The sequence below is a fragment of the Aythya marila genome, assembly GCF_965140915.1.
Source record: "Aythya marila genome assembly, chromosome: 3".
In the NCBI taxonomy this organism is placed as follows: domain Eukaryota; kingdom Metazoa; phylum Chordata; class Aves; order Anseriformes; family Anatidae; genus Aythya; species Aythya marila.
In genome coordinates, this window is record NC_139044.1 from 112,419,761 (window position 1) to 112,436,770 (window position 17,010).

Below are 17,010 nucleotides of genomic sequence, written 5' to 3' on the forward strand. Positions count from 1 at the left end.
AAAAAATCTGTTATTTACTGTAATGATTAAGAGTAGAGCATTTGTATTATACATTCCTATCAGTAACGAAACCTCCGCTATGCTGCATATAGTCAAAGCTATAGAAAGAAAAAGCAAGCTAAAATTAGCAGCTAATCAAATACTAACAGCTAGTTAGCTTAGTTGAGCTTGAGGGTAGAAGAGGAGGCGGTGTCTGCTGGCATATTTCTAAAACAGGATATCAGCAGTTAAATGAGACAGTTAATTTTATCTGAAAGGGAAGACAAAACAACAACTTTTATTTCCTTGTCTGTACCTCATTGGCGTGAAAATGCAAATAAATTATTTAACTCTATCAAACTGAAGGCTAATACCTAAAGGTTTCGATATTCTGTAACTGCTTTCTGAATTCTCCCCTATCACCTCTCTGTATCATTATAATCTGAGTGAAGGAGATCCATATGCACTTATACATTAGATGCATGTATATTAACTGCATCACCACAGCTGTAAATCAGTTTTCACAAGTCTACCTGACTGCACAGGCTTTCAAAATTGTTTACGCTAACAAATAATGTAATTAAATGAAATAAAGCAAATTTCAACCAAGAAGCCAGAAAACATTTCTAGTCTTATAATCCCTCTGAAACATTACAGACATCATACTCCACAAATACAGAAAAATACTGCACAGAACGGATGCAGAATACTCTGCTATGGGCATCTGCCTGAGAGATGAAGGAAATACCAACAAGACACAGATTATGTTAACCATACATTAGAAAATGGTGCATAGATTCAGAGGAACCTTTCACATCAACTTGTTAAGAAACTGGCCTGTTTCAAATGCCATTAATAATCTTGTCTTCTTATGTAGCCATTCGTGCCTCTATTTACTACTCTCATATTTCAAGCAGACACTTAGAGGCCAGCATCTAAATGTACAAAAAACTGCCACAACTAGATCATTCCTGATCCAGTTTTAGAAAGTTTATATTTAGAGTTCACTACTGTTATACCAGACAAAATCTCGACACTTCTAAAATACAAATAAAGATTTTATCTGAACTAATCCTAATTTCACCTGTTATAAAGAAGTGATCAAGTTTAAATTGTAATTAAATCTAAAATTTATCAACCTAATGCTTCTGCCATCTAGGACTTTGTGTATCTTAGGATCAGAGGAAGGGGTTGTTTTCTCACAAGTTAAATATGAATGGCAAATCTTACCTGAATTATATCCCCGGTATTAAAGCTCATCTCATCATGATTCCTTGCTTCAAATGGATATAAAGCTCTGTAATTTACGAAGGCAACCGAATTCCTAGACTCTGAGGTACTAATTGCATTGCCTGAAAGGATAAGAAAACTGGTTACTGCAGCTGAAAGCACGTGGAGCTCTACCATGCTAAGCAACATGTACGAATATAATAAGCAGAGAACAGTTCTTGCCTTGAAGACACTAAGCAAGTATCGGAGGAGATCACTAGGCAACATGCTGATGGGATGCACACAGTGCAGGGGTTTAACATGCTAATCACTAAATGTAATGCAGACAGTAAAATGCATTTCCTTCCCAAGTGAAAAAATGAGATCTCATCCTTTCTCAAACACCTCTGGCTAGGCCAGTACTTTAATATAGTCTCGTCTAACACAAATTTAATTTTCAAGTCAAAAAGATAACACTGCTCCAACAAGTGTTCAGCAGCGCTGTGAAGATTTTACTTGAAAACCTCACAAAGCAAAATACCATAATTTCTGTTTTCTTTGCTTCTGCTTTCTCAAAGTCTGTGAGTGATGCTGCTTAACAGTGAATGTTTTACAAGGTCTAGATAAGCTGTGCAAATATCTTTCAGTGCTGTCCTAACTTGGTTCCTGTTTAATTCAGTGATAAAAAATAGCTAATGAAAACTTACAAGAACTAACGAACAATGGATTAAGCAAAACTGCTTTTAGTGAAAACGTTGTTAAACCAGCATTTTTCAAAGTCCTACAATGAAAGTTTAGGGTTTTTTTTTTGTTAATAAGATGCATTGAATAAGGCAGAAGTAAAGTGGATTTCAATATTAATAAGTTACTGAGTCTATCCACTCATTACCTGACAAAACTCCATGTTAGCATTCTGCTTTAATCACAGAAAGTTCTGGCCTTATGAAAAAGCTAAAATATTACTGTTTCCAACATCCACAATTTGTTAGCCATGATCCCTGGAATATTTGTCTTCAAGGCCGCAGGTGGTGATAATTGACAAAAGACAAACTAAATTAATAGGATGATTTATACCTAACTAAAAACATAGAACACTTGTTTTCTTTCTTTCTTTGTTTATTATTATTACAATATTTTAGACAATATGTCTGCCAGTGTTACATTAAAACTAATACATCTAAAGAATGAAATGGTACTCAGGAAAATAGGAATCATTAAAGCAATAACTAAACAGGCTACAATTACCTTCATTTTTCCAGGGTGGCTTAAGACTTTTACCCTCTGTTGGTTTCAACAGATCTGCAAACTTTTCGGGTATGTTTAATTTAGAAGCACGTTTTTCTGTCTCTTGAGAGTTGGTCACTTCTTTCTTCTTCTTTATTTCTTCGTTCTTCTTACGCCTCTCCTCAGCTTCTTTTGCAATTTGCTCTTGCTTTCTTTTATCTTCTTCCAGTTGCCTCTGTCTTTGTTCCGTTTCTCTCAAGATTGCAGCTTGCCTATTTTTGTCCTCCTCTTCATGAAGCTGTTGTTTGTTTTCCCTGTCTCTCATCAGCGCAACTGCTTCTTCAGCTTTCAGCTTTTCTTGAACTTTTCCTTGCATTCTTTCTTCCTCTAACCGCTTCTTTTTCTCCTCCTCTTCCCTTCGGATATTTTCCTGCCATCGGTTCTCCTTCTCCCGTTTTGCTTTCCTTAAAAAGGGGAAAAGGAGAGTGAGAATGAATTTTTATTTTTCATAAAAATGAAAGTCATTGCAAGAATAATCATCTGCACTTTTAAGTAAAACCATGTCTATAATATTGATGACTTTTCTCTCTGGGCAATAAGCAGATTGTAAAAACGTATTTGTATTTTCTTTTTGTCCTTCTAAAAAGGAACAAAATTTAAAATTTAAAATCCATCTTTCAAGATTAACATATGAGTTAGGAAGTCAATGCACTTCCTATTATCTTAAGTATCTATCTCACAGTTGTCTGAACATACATGACAGAAAAACTAGGAATTAGTCAGAAGGGCTTGTAAGGAGATAGGTACAAGGCTAGCAAAACATGGTAGAAAATATGAGGAATTTTAGAGGCGTGAGTATTATTTATTAAAGAAGCTAAAATCTTAATAGTAAGAGTAATTACTTGGTTTATTTACCTACCAAACCTGAGTTTACAAATTCTATGAAAATGATGATAAAAACAGATTGGGAAGAGGACATTCAGAACAGCTTGTCTCAGTGATACTCCATATAAAATGTTTTCTCTAAGGCAACTAACCAGGATGTATTTTTACAAATTACACTTCCTGTTTATTACAATCAGTGTCTTAAAGTCACCATGGCATTTTTTTTTTCTTTAAAAACTGCAGTGCTGACAGACTTTAGACATGGTACCTTGCAGCCTCATCTTCCAGTCGCTTTTTCTGTGCAAGTTCAGCTCTTCTTTTTTCTACCTCTCTTATTTTGTCCTGTTTGATCTTGTTGAGCTGCTCCAAGGCTAATTGCTGTGTGCTGTAACTTTCTCTCAGGTCCTAATAAATAAACACAATAAAGTACATAAAAAGAAATAAAATCAAGCTTTCGAGAAAAGCATCAAGGCATTTTAATGTTTTGTGAATCAAAGTATTACTTGGTCCATAGAAATGAACAAAGTAATATGACGTTGTAATAGTCCTTGAAGGTCACTGTAAAGAAAGTCAAACAAAGTATAAAAATAGCTGCCAGGTTTGCAAAGCCTTTTATGTAACTTAGGCTTTCAATGAGCCCTTCAGTCACACACCTGCTGAAAATGGCAAATGTGACGGGAAACAGGAAAATATAAAACGTAATGTCCAAGCGCAACATTATTTAAGAACAAAGAAGACAATGAAGCATATTATAAATAATCACAAAACACATTTCTCAAGGAGGCAGGCTCCAACTGAAAGCCAATGCAATGCCATAAAGCCAAGAACATATCCCTTAAAAAGGGTCTTCAGCTTCACCATGCTTTCTTTTTTTCCGCTTCATTCACCATTGTAAATTACAACTACAAATTGGTACCATCAAATGGAAGATTGAAATAACTCTGACAGAGTAGGCTTACCACTGCAGGAAGCTATAGCCTAAGGTCACTAACTCAGGCTACAGTTTTGCTGTATTTCTGAACTTTTCTTTTGAACATATCCTTCAATTCCTATTCCATCTCTCTCTGTTTAAGAACAGTTTCATAAAACATCAGCCTGAATCTTTGGGATAATTAAATTTACAAAATAAAATTTAAAAAAAAAAGGCAGGAAAAAAAAAAAACAACACAATAACACAAATACTTCAGAACGTCTTCATCACATTACAAAAGATTTCGAACATACTACATTATTTTTTATTAGGAATCCTTCTGATATGCGACAGGTATACCCTGACTTTTTATATTTGATATCATAAATGCAAATAAAGCAATTAAGAATGATCTATTCCCACTATGATATGCACCACTACCAATAATCATGTTCCCTAAAAATTACTGTGCATTTTATATGAAAAGGGCAAGGTAATAAGATTTCTCTGTCAGTGAAAGTCTCTAACAACTAATTAAACTGATCAATTTACCACTATTTTTCCCCAAACATGTTCAGCTGAAAATGCTTCTAACTCTACACAGAAATCTTTGATTTGAGGAGAGAACAACTCTTCTGCAAAACTGAAAGGTCAGTGAAGTAGTTCTGAGAATAGTTTATGAGGAGGAAAAAAAAGCCAGGTTTCTGACAGCAGAGGACAAAAGCAGCATTGAGGAAAAACAGTAAGCAAGCTTTAGTACAGGGTTAATATGGAGGTTTAAAAGCATTGCATTTTCATGCCATGTGTCATATTCTGGGCATTGATGCTATTTCTAGTCTCTAACTCAGAAGAGAATTTGTATACTTGACTCACAGCTTAAGATGTATGAATATAGGCATGGTGAGACAAGTAGAGAGCAACAGATGGAAAAGTGAGAAAAGACACTGTTTCCATCCAAGACAGTGTTCTTTTTGTTGATGTTATCTTAATTAAAAGAAAAATATCTAGGTGAACATAGCTTATTAAGAAGTAAAATGTCTATCCGTATTTTGCACTTTGGCTTTCTAAGCACATAACAAAATCGCAAATCTTTCCAAGGATTTAAAAGTTAGCAGAAAGAAAAAGAGCCTACTGATTTTCTTTTATGAAAATGTATTTAATAGAAGTCATATATCCAAACAGAAAGGGTAAGCAGAGGAAAATTGCGAAATAATTAAAAAGCAAAAGAGCCAAAGATTAGAAAATAACCTTAAGTAAGAGGAAGAGGTTGTTGAGACAGCTTAGCAGAGACAAAAGGCACTGAAGAACAGAATCATCCATATTCTCACACTGTAAGATAAGGCAGATAAAAAGCTAATTAATCTTTGCACTGTATTTTGAAAAACGTATTTTAGGGAAGACTAAACTGTGGATGCAGCCACTGAACACAGCAAGCCATGCAAGTAAACAAGTAACTAAAAATGCAGGTAACCAGTGTTACATGAAGCCTTTTTTTTTTCCAAGGAACTCTTAAAATGTTTACAAATTTTGACTTTTTGTCATTTTTAACAGAGAGCATAGAGCCCTCACATTGGCCCAGCATAAATGAATTATTTAGGAATAAAGTTCACACCAGAGCCACTAGGAGTAAGCTGGGAAGTGGATATTTGCTAACCTACCTGACAGTTGCATGCATTTTAAGGTAAGTCAAGAATTGCCAAATCATAAAAACAAAACTGCTTTTATTTCCAACATTCAACATTTACTAACTTACTCTCCAGTTAAGTGGCCTGTGCTTATTTACAGAACAATACCTAAGCCTGCTACCAGATCTTCTGCAATATACTAGGAAACCCTGTTATTCTTTCGATTAAAGTGTCCACAATTCAAGAATTGTTGCCAATATAACCCCGTAAGAGCAGAATCTGCAAGAGCCTGAGAAATGGATTAAAGTTTGTATCTCAAGCCAAATTAATTCTAGAAGGCAAAAGTTTACAGTGAGCAATCGGTGATTCATGCAAAGCAAGGATGAGCAAGATGTTGATATTTTAGTACATTAGCAATAGTTTTAAATGTATTTTTATTGTACTCCAAGAGTTTTGGAAATTCTTATGTGACACTAGAAGTTGGGAAGAGCTTTTTGGAAGTCTGGTGGAAGTGCCACCAATTTTTTTGATTGGATAGAGAAATAAAAGACACTGCTCAACACTGCAAAACTATGTATTCAGAGAATACACTTACCTTAAGCTGACTGTTAAATACATCCATTTCAGCAAGTTTAGAAGCAGTTTCTTTCTCAAGGGCATCTAGTTGTTCCTTAAGTCTTTGGCATAATTCTTCCTTTTCTAAGGACTTCTTGTGCACTGAACTAATTCCTGAACCTGCACAGAATCACAGAATCACTAAGGTTGGAAAAGCCCTCCAAGATCACCTGGTCCAACCACCCCCTACCACCAATGTCACCCACCACCATGTCCTTAAGTGCCACATCCAACTTTTCCTTGAACACCCCCAGGGACGGTGACTCCATCACCTCCCTGGGCAACCTGTCCCAGTGCCTGACTGCTCTTTCTGAGCAGAAATGTCCCCTAATTTCTAACCTAAACCTCCCCTGGCACAACTTGAGACCATTTCCTCTAGTTTTATTGCTGGTTTTCTGTGAGAAGAGGTCAACACCCAGCTCCCCACAGCTTCCTTTCAAGTAGTTGTGGAGAGCAATAAGGTCTCCCCTGAGCCTCCTCTTCTCCAGATGAAACTACCCCTGTGCCTTCGGCCGCTCCTCACAGGACTTGTGTTCCAGGCCCTTCACCAGCTTCGTAGCCCTTCTCTGGACATGTTCCAGGGCCTCGATGTCCTCCTTATAGTGAGGAGCCCAAAATCAAACACAGTACTCAAGGTGTGGCCTCATCAGAGCTGAATGAAGGGGAACTATCACCTGGTCCTGCTGGCTACACTGTTCCTGATACAAGCCAGGATAAAAAAAAGACAAGCAATTTTACAAGGACTTTTGTTTTCATTGTGTTTTTTGTTTTTTTTTTTCCTAATATAAATGCATTGCCAATGTCTTTCCTCACAAATATCCCTTGATTTATCTTCCTATTTGTATACAGCACAAAGAAATAGGCCAACACCTACCTACCCGAGACATACAGACATCACATATAATATATACAGAATACTTTGCAAACTGTTTTTAACACCATATTAGACCAATTCATAGCAAGCTTCTGAAAGAAGAAAAATCTAGTGTGATTTGAGAGGAACTTCTAGTGTGATGTAAGGGCCAGTGTCAATTTTACATAAATTAACTCCCTTGAGTCTACACTACAAAAAAAACAAAAAGACATGGTGTAATAAGGATCATAGTATCTGCAGTCTGTATAGTCTGCATAAGTAAACTTTTGAGCAAAATCTGTTTTGTCACAAATACATATTTGTTTGCCCCTTTTTAGAACACAAAGGAAATAATGGAATGCAGATGCAGCACTTCCAAGGTGGCACTCACTGAAAAGATTGAAAAAAAAAGTGAAGAAGTGAAGGTGTGATTAACACCCCTGTATCCTACAGCTTTTTTGTTGTTGCTTTTTTTTTTTTTTTTTTTTTTTTTTTTTTTTTACACTACAAGTGATGAAAAGCAAGCAATGCAACAGAAGAGAATTCATTTGCAGGTACTTACTCTGAGTGTTGTCAAGTTGAACGTTTTTAATTCTTTCAGTTAACAATTGCTTTTCAGGAACTAAATAGATTAGTTTATTCTGGTACTCCTGTAGATATTAAAGAAAACACAACAGCTTTTTAATACTGTTTATACTTAAGTAAAAGTGGGTGAATTTCCAAACATAACCTCAACTCACAGTAATGAAATGTAAGATACAAGTTATCATAGAGCAGAGGAAAAATGATTTTTGCACTACCAACATAAACACTCTTATAACTATTTATTTATTTATTTATTTTACCAAAAAAGCATTAACACAGCTGGAAAAAAAAAAAGTTACTATTTATACAGTTAACATAAGAACATTTGGCTACCTCAAATCTAATATAAAAACAGTAACTTTCTGTGACACACAAGAAGATGAAAAGAAGTTTCCCTGACAGGCAGGAGCATTACATAAAAATAAGGTAGAGGATGATTTATTGTAGTCAACTATTCTGAAATAATTTATGTCTTGCTATTCAAATACAGAAAAAAAAGGATAAAAAAAGACCTGCAAGGTAACTCAACCAAAAGACCAACTTGGTCTGCATACAGAAAAGCATTCCTCATAAAAATCTGAGTTTGTAGCTATAAAAGAACTCATAATTAAAAAGAAGTCACTAGTATCAGTTCACAAAAATAAAGCTGATGTTTTGACTGGTGTCCTTATTCAACTATCAGCTTGTTGTAGTATATGTAATCATTTCTTTAACAACACACAAAAAAAAAACACTCTGCAACGTTGATGGCATCGCCAATTTCCTCTCTGCACTATAATCAAACTGATTCACTATTCCTCCCTATCAAAACTGATTATCAACATTACTGAAGCACAGAATAGGAAATAAAGGAGAACTACAAACATATCAGAAAGTTATGTACCTGCAGCTGTTGTTGTAATTGCTTGACTTCCATAATTCCTTGATCACATTTCTTATCTAAAGCCTCCAGCTCAGTTTTCCGAAGCTGCTTCTTGTTTCGAATATCTTGCAACCTGCCTGAGATTTGCTGATGTTTGTCCGTCTAGGAAAAAATGAGAAACGAATTATATCATCTACATCAAAAAAAAACAGTTCTCCACAAAGCCTTTGGGCAGATTAGCTCACAATCAATTCTTTGAAAAAAAAATATATATATGTATCTGCTTTAGAGCGCTCACCCAAAGCAGAGTGGAACTCCTAGCAGGCCATCAACGTATATTCTAAGATTTGCATACTTTAAAATACTGCATTTCCTTTCAAGATGGGCAGTAACACTGTGTCTTACCAGGGCTTCTAATTCAAGATTAAGGCTCTTCTTTTTAGAGGTCAACCTGACAATTTCTTCTTGTTCCCTGTTACGTTGATTAAGAAGTTCTTGGCGACGAATTCTCTCCCATTCCAATCGTCGCTGGCGCTCAAGTTCTTGCTTTGCTGCCTAAGGAGAAGTTACATTACTTTAAATTACAATGTAGATACAGAACCCAGAGACTATGTTTTAATACATTGTGCTCTACTTTTAGATAGTGTAACAGGAACACAATGTATTGTTGTTTTCAAAGTGATCTTGCATATTTTGGCATTAAAGAATGGAGAAAGTGACCCTCTTAAGAGGTGGCACTTCATGCCATGCTCCTAAGTCCAAAGGAAAAAAGCTGTTTGAAAATAGTTGCATAATTCAGAGAAAAAAATCCATTTAGTTCAGAATACAGACCATAAATGAGCTTGTTGAGAAATATTACATAAGCTTCTTTGATTATTTCACGGAACTACATATAATATGAAATTTTTATGCATGCAGTGTGATACCACCTAGAAGCAAATTTGTCTTGAGTTCAAACAGCAAAATATTATCAATTATGAATTCAGTAAAATCTTGTTTGGAACAGAGTTTTTTGCACGAATCTAAGAAGCATCCCAGAAACCTCATCTGTCCTTTGAACTATCTGAAAGTCTTTGACTTACACCAACACTGCATTCACTTGACACAATGTTTTCAGAAAGAAATGACATTGGCTCTACAAGAGAGCTTGCCACTAGCCATGCAAGAATAAGGAGCCAAAGTCAGTGCTCAAATCCTGAATGTTGCATCAAGTGAATGCTGTATGCATATATACATTCCTTAAAGCATTATAAAATAATTTCAAGAAAACAACCTCCCGCCTTTCTATTTCTTTCTTCCTTTCTTCTTCCCTTTGTCTTTCCAATTCTCGTTGTCTCTCCAGCTGCCTTTCCATTTCAAGTTGTTTCTTCCGTTCCTGTTCCTGACGTTCCCTCTCTCTTCGTTCTTGTTCTTCACGTTCTTTCTGAGCCTTACGTTCTGCCTCTCTTTGTTGCTGCTCCAACAGGACCTGACGGCGTTTTTCCAGCTCCATATTCCCCCTCTCATAGTTTGCTTTCCTTTTGTCCTCAAATGTAACTAAAATAAGCAAAAGTAGTTATTTCTGCCCTGTGCAAAAACATTGCTCTCAAACAAGTACCTCAGTTGCTCCACTAAAGATAGATATTTCCTTTTTGGCAAGTTCAGTTAGTTAGGTCATGGATAATATAAGCATCTTGCATTTTTCTAGTATTATTTTTCTTTTCAAAAATACCTTTAAATTTTCCTAAGTCTATTCCAACTGAAAAAATGTTGCAATTTAAAACTGACAAAGAAAATGGCTTTAATTTTAGAGGAAATACAAAGGAACAGTTTTTAAAAGCTAACAGAAGACAATCTTCTGTTAAAAAGGTTTTCCACTGTGCAAGAAAAATTAAACACACAGAACAAAGAGTTTAGTCTTAAAGGCTATTCCCTGCAAGATCTCTTGGAGTTAAGAACAGCAGAAAACAAAATAGGATTGAGCTCAGTTACTGCAGTACAAAAAGAGATACAAAGGAATGGTTTTGGCTCCCAGCAACCATCTTTCCAAATAGAGAGACAAATTGTGTCTCATGCTCCCCACATAACAGACCTTTGCTGGCAGGATCATGGAGCCAACAGCAGAATTCACTTTGTGTTCAAATTGCACCTTGTTTTCAGAAAATTGAGCAACATTGGGACCTCTTGTTTCCAAAACACCCAGAACAAAGTAATGTCAGTAACATTCAACTGCTAAAAAAAATTGCTGTAGCATTGCAGTATTTGGCCATGAAATATTTCTTTTCCAAAATACATTATTAATCAGCACACTTTCCCATTCCTACAGCTAATAATAGTCCCTTTCTCTGCCTTCTCAATTTTATTAGATGTAATAGGCTGACTACATCCCCTTAACAACCTTCCTACCGTCAAGTTAAAATGGATCTAGCTTCTGAAATGAATCCCCATAGGGACTTGTTATGTCCTCCTCTTCCTAAATGTTTCAGTGTCCTTCAGAGACAGCCCTATATATTAAGAATGAGACCATGAAGCCTGTTTTACCTGGCTGTTTTTTCTGCGGCTCCTCCTCTTGCACTGGCTGGTAAGATGGCAGAGTTCCATTTATATTTTCAGTATATTTTCCACTCCTGGAGGGGAAAAAAAGATACAAAAAACAACGTTAGATAAATAACACAGATAATTTCTTTGCAAAAAGAATTTGCATTGAAAATATGTTTCACTGCTCTCAGTGATTTACCTGAAAGAAGGTGGTACCAGTTCAAGAGGCAGAGTTAGTGGTAGAGGTTGTCCGGCTTTGGCCATATCGGTTAAGTGCATGGCTAACACAAACTCATCAGCTTTCAGTTGTCCATCTCCATCAATATCAGCTAGTGACCTGCACAGTTTTAACAGCAATAATAATTAGAACTAAATATCACAACCACTCAAGTGACAGCTGAAAATTTTCACAGCTGAAACTGAAATAATTTTGAAAATACAGAATTTCTTTGAAATTATCTGTCAAAAATGATTACAATTGATAATATGAATAGTGGATGAAAGAAAGTATTCTTTTGTTTATAATGTGCTGCTATGCAGATCACAGATGTTTTAAAATACACAAAAGGATAGGAAAATTTAAGAGACTTCTTAAACTTCAAGAGGAGAGCTGGGAAGGGATTTCATGCCTGTTCTTAAGCAGTTCAACAAGGCAGAAACCACTTCTTCCTTTAATACAAAATAAAATGTTACATAAAATTAACCAAATGCTGCAATGGGAACCTTGGCATAGAATTCTTTTTTCCCTTGTGTTTCCTTGGCATTGAAGGGAAGATAGGAACTACTCCAGAGCTCCTTGAAATGGTAAGAAAAAGATCATATGCCCCCTCTAAGGAGGAGGCAAATCACACAATCATACCATCAGCCTACTTGTACTCAAAATGCTTCCCACACATTCAGGAAAAAAACAACAACAATTAAATGTTTCCAGAGATGCAGACAAGAAAACAGGAATCTTTCTCAGAGAACTGTCTATATAGATGTAATTGCAGGAATGTGTCCTTAGACTGGACTTAGGTGAAATGATTACTAAAATAAGTGCTTGTGCCATTTTTTTTATACACACTACTTTGGACAAAAAATATTGAGCAGTTTAAAAAAAATCAAAAAGGAAACAGACAATAAAATCCACCACACATCCACACACCATGGCGAAAGATGAAAGGAGATGATTAAATGAGATTTTTTTTTTTTTACGTTGACTGAGCAACACTGTTCACATATAGCAGTACTACTATTACAGTAATTACCATGAAGATCATACTCTGGTAGAAATATTTTATAATTCCTTACTTTGGGCAAAACTGTAACTAGGACTTGGATGTTAATCCTTAACATGTGTAGAGACATCCCTGTGCTGGCTCCTGATAGCTTTAGACTGGGCACCCAGGAGAAAAACAGTACCTGCTTTATTTCCCCATACTTCTGTGTGGAGGAATATAACCTGAAACTCCATTTTTACCCTCACAGTGTGCAACCAAATCAGCTGAACTAATAAGAGGAATGTTTCAGCTTGCTGCTGGAAAAGACAAACAAATGACTCCTCCTGAGATACAGAGGAAGAAGAAAGCAGCCTGCCTCAGAAGGAGCTGTAAAGCACAAAGCTGTTATGAATTCCTCTGGGAAAATGAGGCTTATGCACAGCATAGAAGTTATGTCTGAAGGCAAAATCCAAACTACCTTATCTAGCAGGTTAAAGGCAGATTATTCAAGCCTTCAGATGACTGTAACTATTTCCATCACCACAGTAAAGACAAATCTTATAAAATGTGTAATACATAGTTATCTTCATGGGAACTGCAGTGAGTCTCTAAAAATCTGATGGGCTACTCGTTTTTAAATTTCTCTCCACATTTTAAAACTAACAAGGTCAGACAGTCTTTTGTTTCCCAATTCTACATTTGAAATGAATAAAGCTCAACTTAAGTAGCAAATCACTGAAATGGTAATTAACATTAATACCTATACTATCAAAGGGAGTCTAACAAACAAATACAAACACTGAAAGGCTTACTATATGAAGTTGAGGTATCTTTCGAAAAATGCATTAATCACCAAGCCAGTTTAATAAGTAGCTTACTTTTCATTTACTATAGTAGATCTCTGGAGTCCCTTCATCATTTACTATTAAATAAAGTACAATTCCTCTCTTTAACACTACAAATGCATTGAACGCATAATCAGTAACTAAACTTACCAAATAGTAGCCAGTTGAGTCTGTGAAAGGTTTGATTGCAGAAGGGCGTTTCTTGCTTGAAATCCTTAGAGAAAGTGTGAAAGATATTAATAAAAATAAATACTTCCAACAAAGATTCACATGTAGCAAAAATGGGTCATGAACTAGGGCATGTTTATTTTTAATATTAATCTAATCCCTTTTCATTAATGGCTGACAGTTGGCACTGCTCCCAGGCTTAACCAGAGGTATTACAATCTGAACACAACAAAGATTTAAGTATTTTTGGGTACTTTTTTTTTTTTCTACTCAAAATTCGAAACAGTAAAAACTGACATGAAAAATGGATGCTTAGGGTAATCCCCACAGCTGTTACAAGAGCACAGCTGATTGTCTGCTGAAAGCTGGAGCTAGTCAGCTGGAAAACTGCCAGTTTTCCTCAGTTAACAAAGGACCATACACCCTTCTAGGCGGGCCAATGAAACCTTCAGCTCAAAAATCAACTGAGCAAGATAAAAAGCATTAAGTCCACTTCAAAAAAGAGAGAATTGCCCTCCTTTCTTGTGGAGTACAAAACTGAGGCAGAGGCTTGGTAAGTACTCATTCTGAATGAGAAATTTGGTCACCTATCTTTCAGAAAATCCTACTCTTGTACTAACTGTGTGAAGTCTTTCAGAATCACCATAATGTTGTGGCACAGCATACATCACTGAAACTCAACAAGGAATTACTCCCTTAAACCACTTCTGAGACTTTACAATCGTGTCTGTAGTACTGCAGTGTCCTCCTTGATCTGCTTTCTATGAAAAGAAGAGAAAGCCCAAATATCTAAACAATTATACATAGCACAGGAGCATGACACAAAAATGATTGTGCAGTCATCTCTCATTTCACCAAGTCATAAGAAACAGTATCTACTCAAAGACTGATGCTTGAGAAACAACTGCTGATTTTATGGAGTTAACTTCCCCGGCCTTACAGCTTTCAGGCTCTTCTAGTTCTCACTGCTGGCACTCTTCTCTTCTTCCCATTGACTGCTACTGTTGCTTCCCTAGACCATTTGGGAAGACTGATACCTCCTCAGTCCTCTCCAGGTCTAACACAGACCCTGAGCCAATAAGCTAATGCCCATTTCTATTTTCTGGCTGACCAAAAGCAGAAGCCAATCCTCACTGTCTCCTGCACAGTTCTGAATATCAACAATTTCAGCTTTCATTTCGTTTGGAAGTCAAGTGGTTTCCATGATTTCAGCAAGCCAGAATTTCATCCCTAAACCTTCAATGTTCCAGAGGCAGAAAACAAAAAACACTGCTCCACTGTCTTTTCCCCATCTGTATCAAATGCCACACTCACCTGATAAATATCCACTCATACTTTTATCCAGGCTGTTAAATTTCTGTCTGTATTTTAATCTGGAGGCCTGAGGAACTGCCCAGTCTGAGGATGTAATCTTTGGTGAATTCCCAACTAGTGAAGCACTGGAGGAAGAATTTGAACTGTAATAATGTTTCAAAAAAAAAGAAAGAGAGAAGACCTCTAAGTTACTTGGCTTAAAAAGCAGGCATTGGTACAAAAGATATATAGCATCTTCTGGTAACAAGAAACAACTTCTACAAAGTTGTCTCTGCTAACTTGCTATAAATATTTTCATGGCTAACATGAAATCCTACTGTGAAAGTAGGAACTTATACCTAAAGGGAAATTTTTGAGCTCAAGATCCCATTCCCTTAGTATCACGTTATTATTTTATTATTATTATTATTTATATTTTTATAATTTTATTATGCCACATGTTTCACCAGAGGATCATTGTGATAATAGTAGTACAGAAAACCACACGGATACATCTCAACCTTCATAAGAATGTTTAAGGGAACTGTGAATCATTTGGTAGATGTCTACATAACTTTGAAGATGTATGCAAATGGGTAACCAGGAACACCAAAAACACCAAAAAAATCTCTGATAAAGCTGCTAAAACCGCTATATTCCACCTCTCTCTCTGTTTTGCCATTAGTGACAATGACAGGCTGAATGGAGATTTTCTGGTTCATGCAATTTCTGCAGAACAGCACTGATCGAGTGTTTAGTTATGCCTAAAATGCTTCTACCTTTAAATCCCAGAATTTTTGCACTGTGCCATCTTCGAAGACCAGAAAAAAACAGTCTGGTTTACTTAAGGTAATCCCCCTATTCATCCTACAGGTTGTGTATTGGCAGCAAAAAGGTGCAAGCACTTCTAAGTCACTTTCTGGAACAGAGCTGGGGCTGAAATGCCCTCTGTGTTGTCTTTTAGAAGACTGTTCCTTCAAAGTCCAATTGTAGAGATAAATCTAGACCCTCACTTAGTCTCTGACAAAGCTCTACCATCAGTGAAATAGAGTTGCTGATGACAAAGATTTATAATCCTCTATTATTCATAAAATAAATCCATAGATAAATATTTATAACAAATACAATTCTTACATGTCTGCTAATTATTTGGTGCCATCTATAATGAATGAGCACATCAATCCATAAACATTCCTTTTACAACCGCTTGCAAGTTTTACCTCTACTTACTAATGCTGTACATTCCCTCCTTTTAGTCTCCACTTTCTCTCCTTTGAGCTCCTCACCTACATTTACTGAAAATATTACTTATTTGCATATATGAAAACAATCTACTTTCAGACCTGGTAGACCATTATTAATGAATGAGACTTTGAAAATACAAGTGTTCCATAATTTTTAGAAGACATACATTTAACATATAGCCATTTTAAAATTAACTTTCATACCTGCTAGATCCCAAATCGATTAGTGACTGTGCCTTCTGCATATTAGTACCACCAAACCCTCCTGCCATGGGACCTAAAGAACCAGTATGAGGCAGCGCTGAAACAAACAAACAAAACCAAAAGCTTAAGGCAAACAGGCATGGTTGTTTGAGGCTTTGAGACAAATAAAAAAAGTTAATCAATGTCTTGTTTTAAAGGTTAATTAGTTAAAACTGATATGATGAATGTGAAATTTGGGAAAAATATTATTATTTCAGTCAAAAAAATACTGGACTATACTATACTTACTTGAAGAGAAAGGTATGGACAAAGGCTGCAGAAGGCTGGATGTTCCATTTGGCAATGATGAGGTACTGACAGAAGGCACCAGGGGAGCAGAAATTACCAAAGGAGGAACGGAACTCATTGAGGTCAGAGACATGGGAGCTAATGGTGTGACTGCAGACATAGACGTTGGCATGGACAGATTTGGCATACTACCCATTCCTAGAGTAAAAATCAAACAATTAATGATTTAATACCACAGAGACTTCAGGAAGAAACTGACTCCACTATGGTAGGCAGAAACTGCACAAAGCAACCTGCATACAGAGATACAATAAGCCAAAATAGATGCTCACATAGAATATTTACTTTTTTTTTTTTTTTTTTTTTTTTAAAGCTAAGCAACACAGCTCACAGAGGAAAATAAGGGAAAATATACTGAAGAACATTAATTTAAAAAACAAAATGCATTCTCAAGGTAGCTAGTATTTCACAAAAGGTTTAAGATCTAATGTTCTGTAATTAG

The 17,010-nt window shown here is 36.0% G+C and overlaps 1 protein-coding gene across 7 annotated transcripts in view; it reads right to left on the reverse strand.

Moving 5' to 3' along the window:
- Positions 1 to 17,010, reverse strand: part of ITSN2 (intersectin 2) — a 78,565-nt gene that overhangs the window by 27,191 nt on the left and 34,364 nt on the right. For all 7 annotated transcript variants that reach the window (XM_082758393.1, XM_082758394.1, XM_082758395.1 and 4 more), the window contains exons 6-19: positions 16,509 to 16,706; positions 16,221 to 16,317; positions 14,794 to 14,936; positions 13,462 to 13,525; positions 11,464 to 11,601; positions 11,268 to 11,353; positions 10,021 to 10,283; positions 9,153 to 9,302; positions 8,769 to 8,909; positions 7,863 to 7,950; positions 6,428 to 6,567; positions 3,566 to 3,702; positions 2,434 to 2,876; positions 1,210 to 1,331 (exon numbers count right to left, since the gene is read on the reverse strand). In XM_082758393.1, the coding sequence (XP_082614519.1) occupies positions 1,210 to 1,331; positions 2,434 to 2,876; positions 3,566 to 3,702; positions 6,428 to 6,567; positions 7,863 to 7,950; positions 8,769 to 8,909; positions 9,153 to 9,302; positions 10,021 to 10,283; positions 11,268 to 11,353; positions 11,464 to 11,601; positions 13,462 to 13,525; positions 14,794 to 14,936; positions 16,221 to 16,317; positions 16,509 to 16,706 (2,210 nt within the window). The remainder of the gene's footprint in view (positions 1 to 1,209; positions 1,332 to 2,433; positions 2,877 to 3,565; positions 3,703 to 6,427; positions 6,568 to 7,862; positions 7,951 to 8,768; positions 8,910 to 9,152; positions 9,303 to 10,020; positions 10,284 to 11,267; positions 11,354 to 11,463; positions 11,602 to 13,461; positions 13,526 to 14,793; positions 14,937 to 16,220; positions 16,318 to 16,508; positions 16,707 to 17,010) is intronic.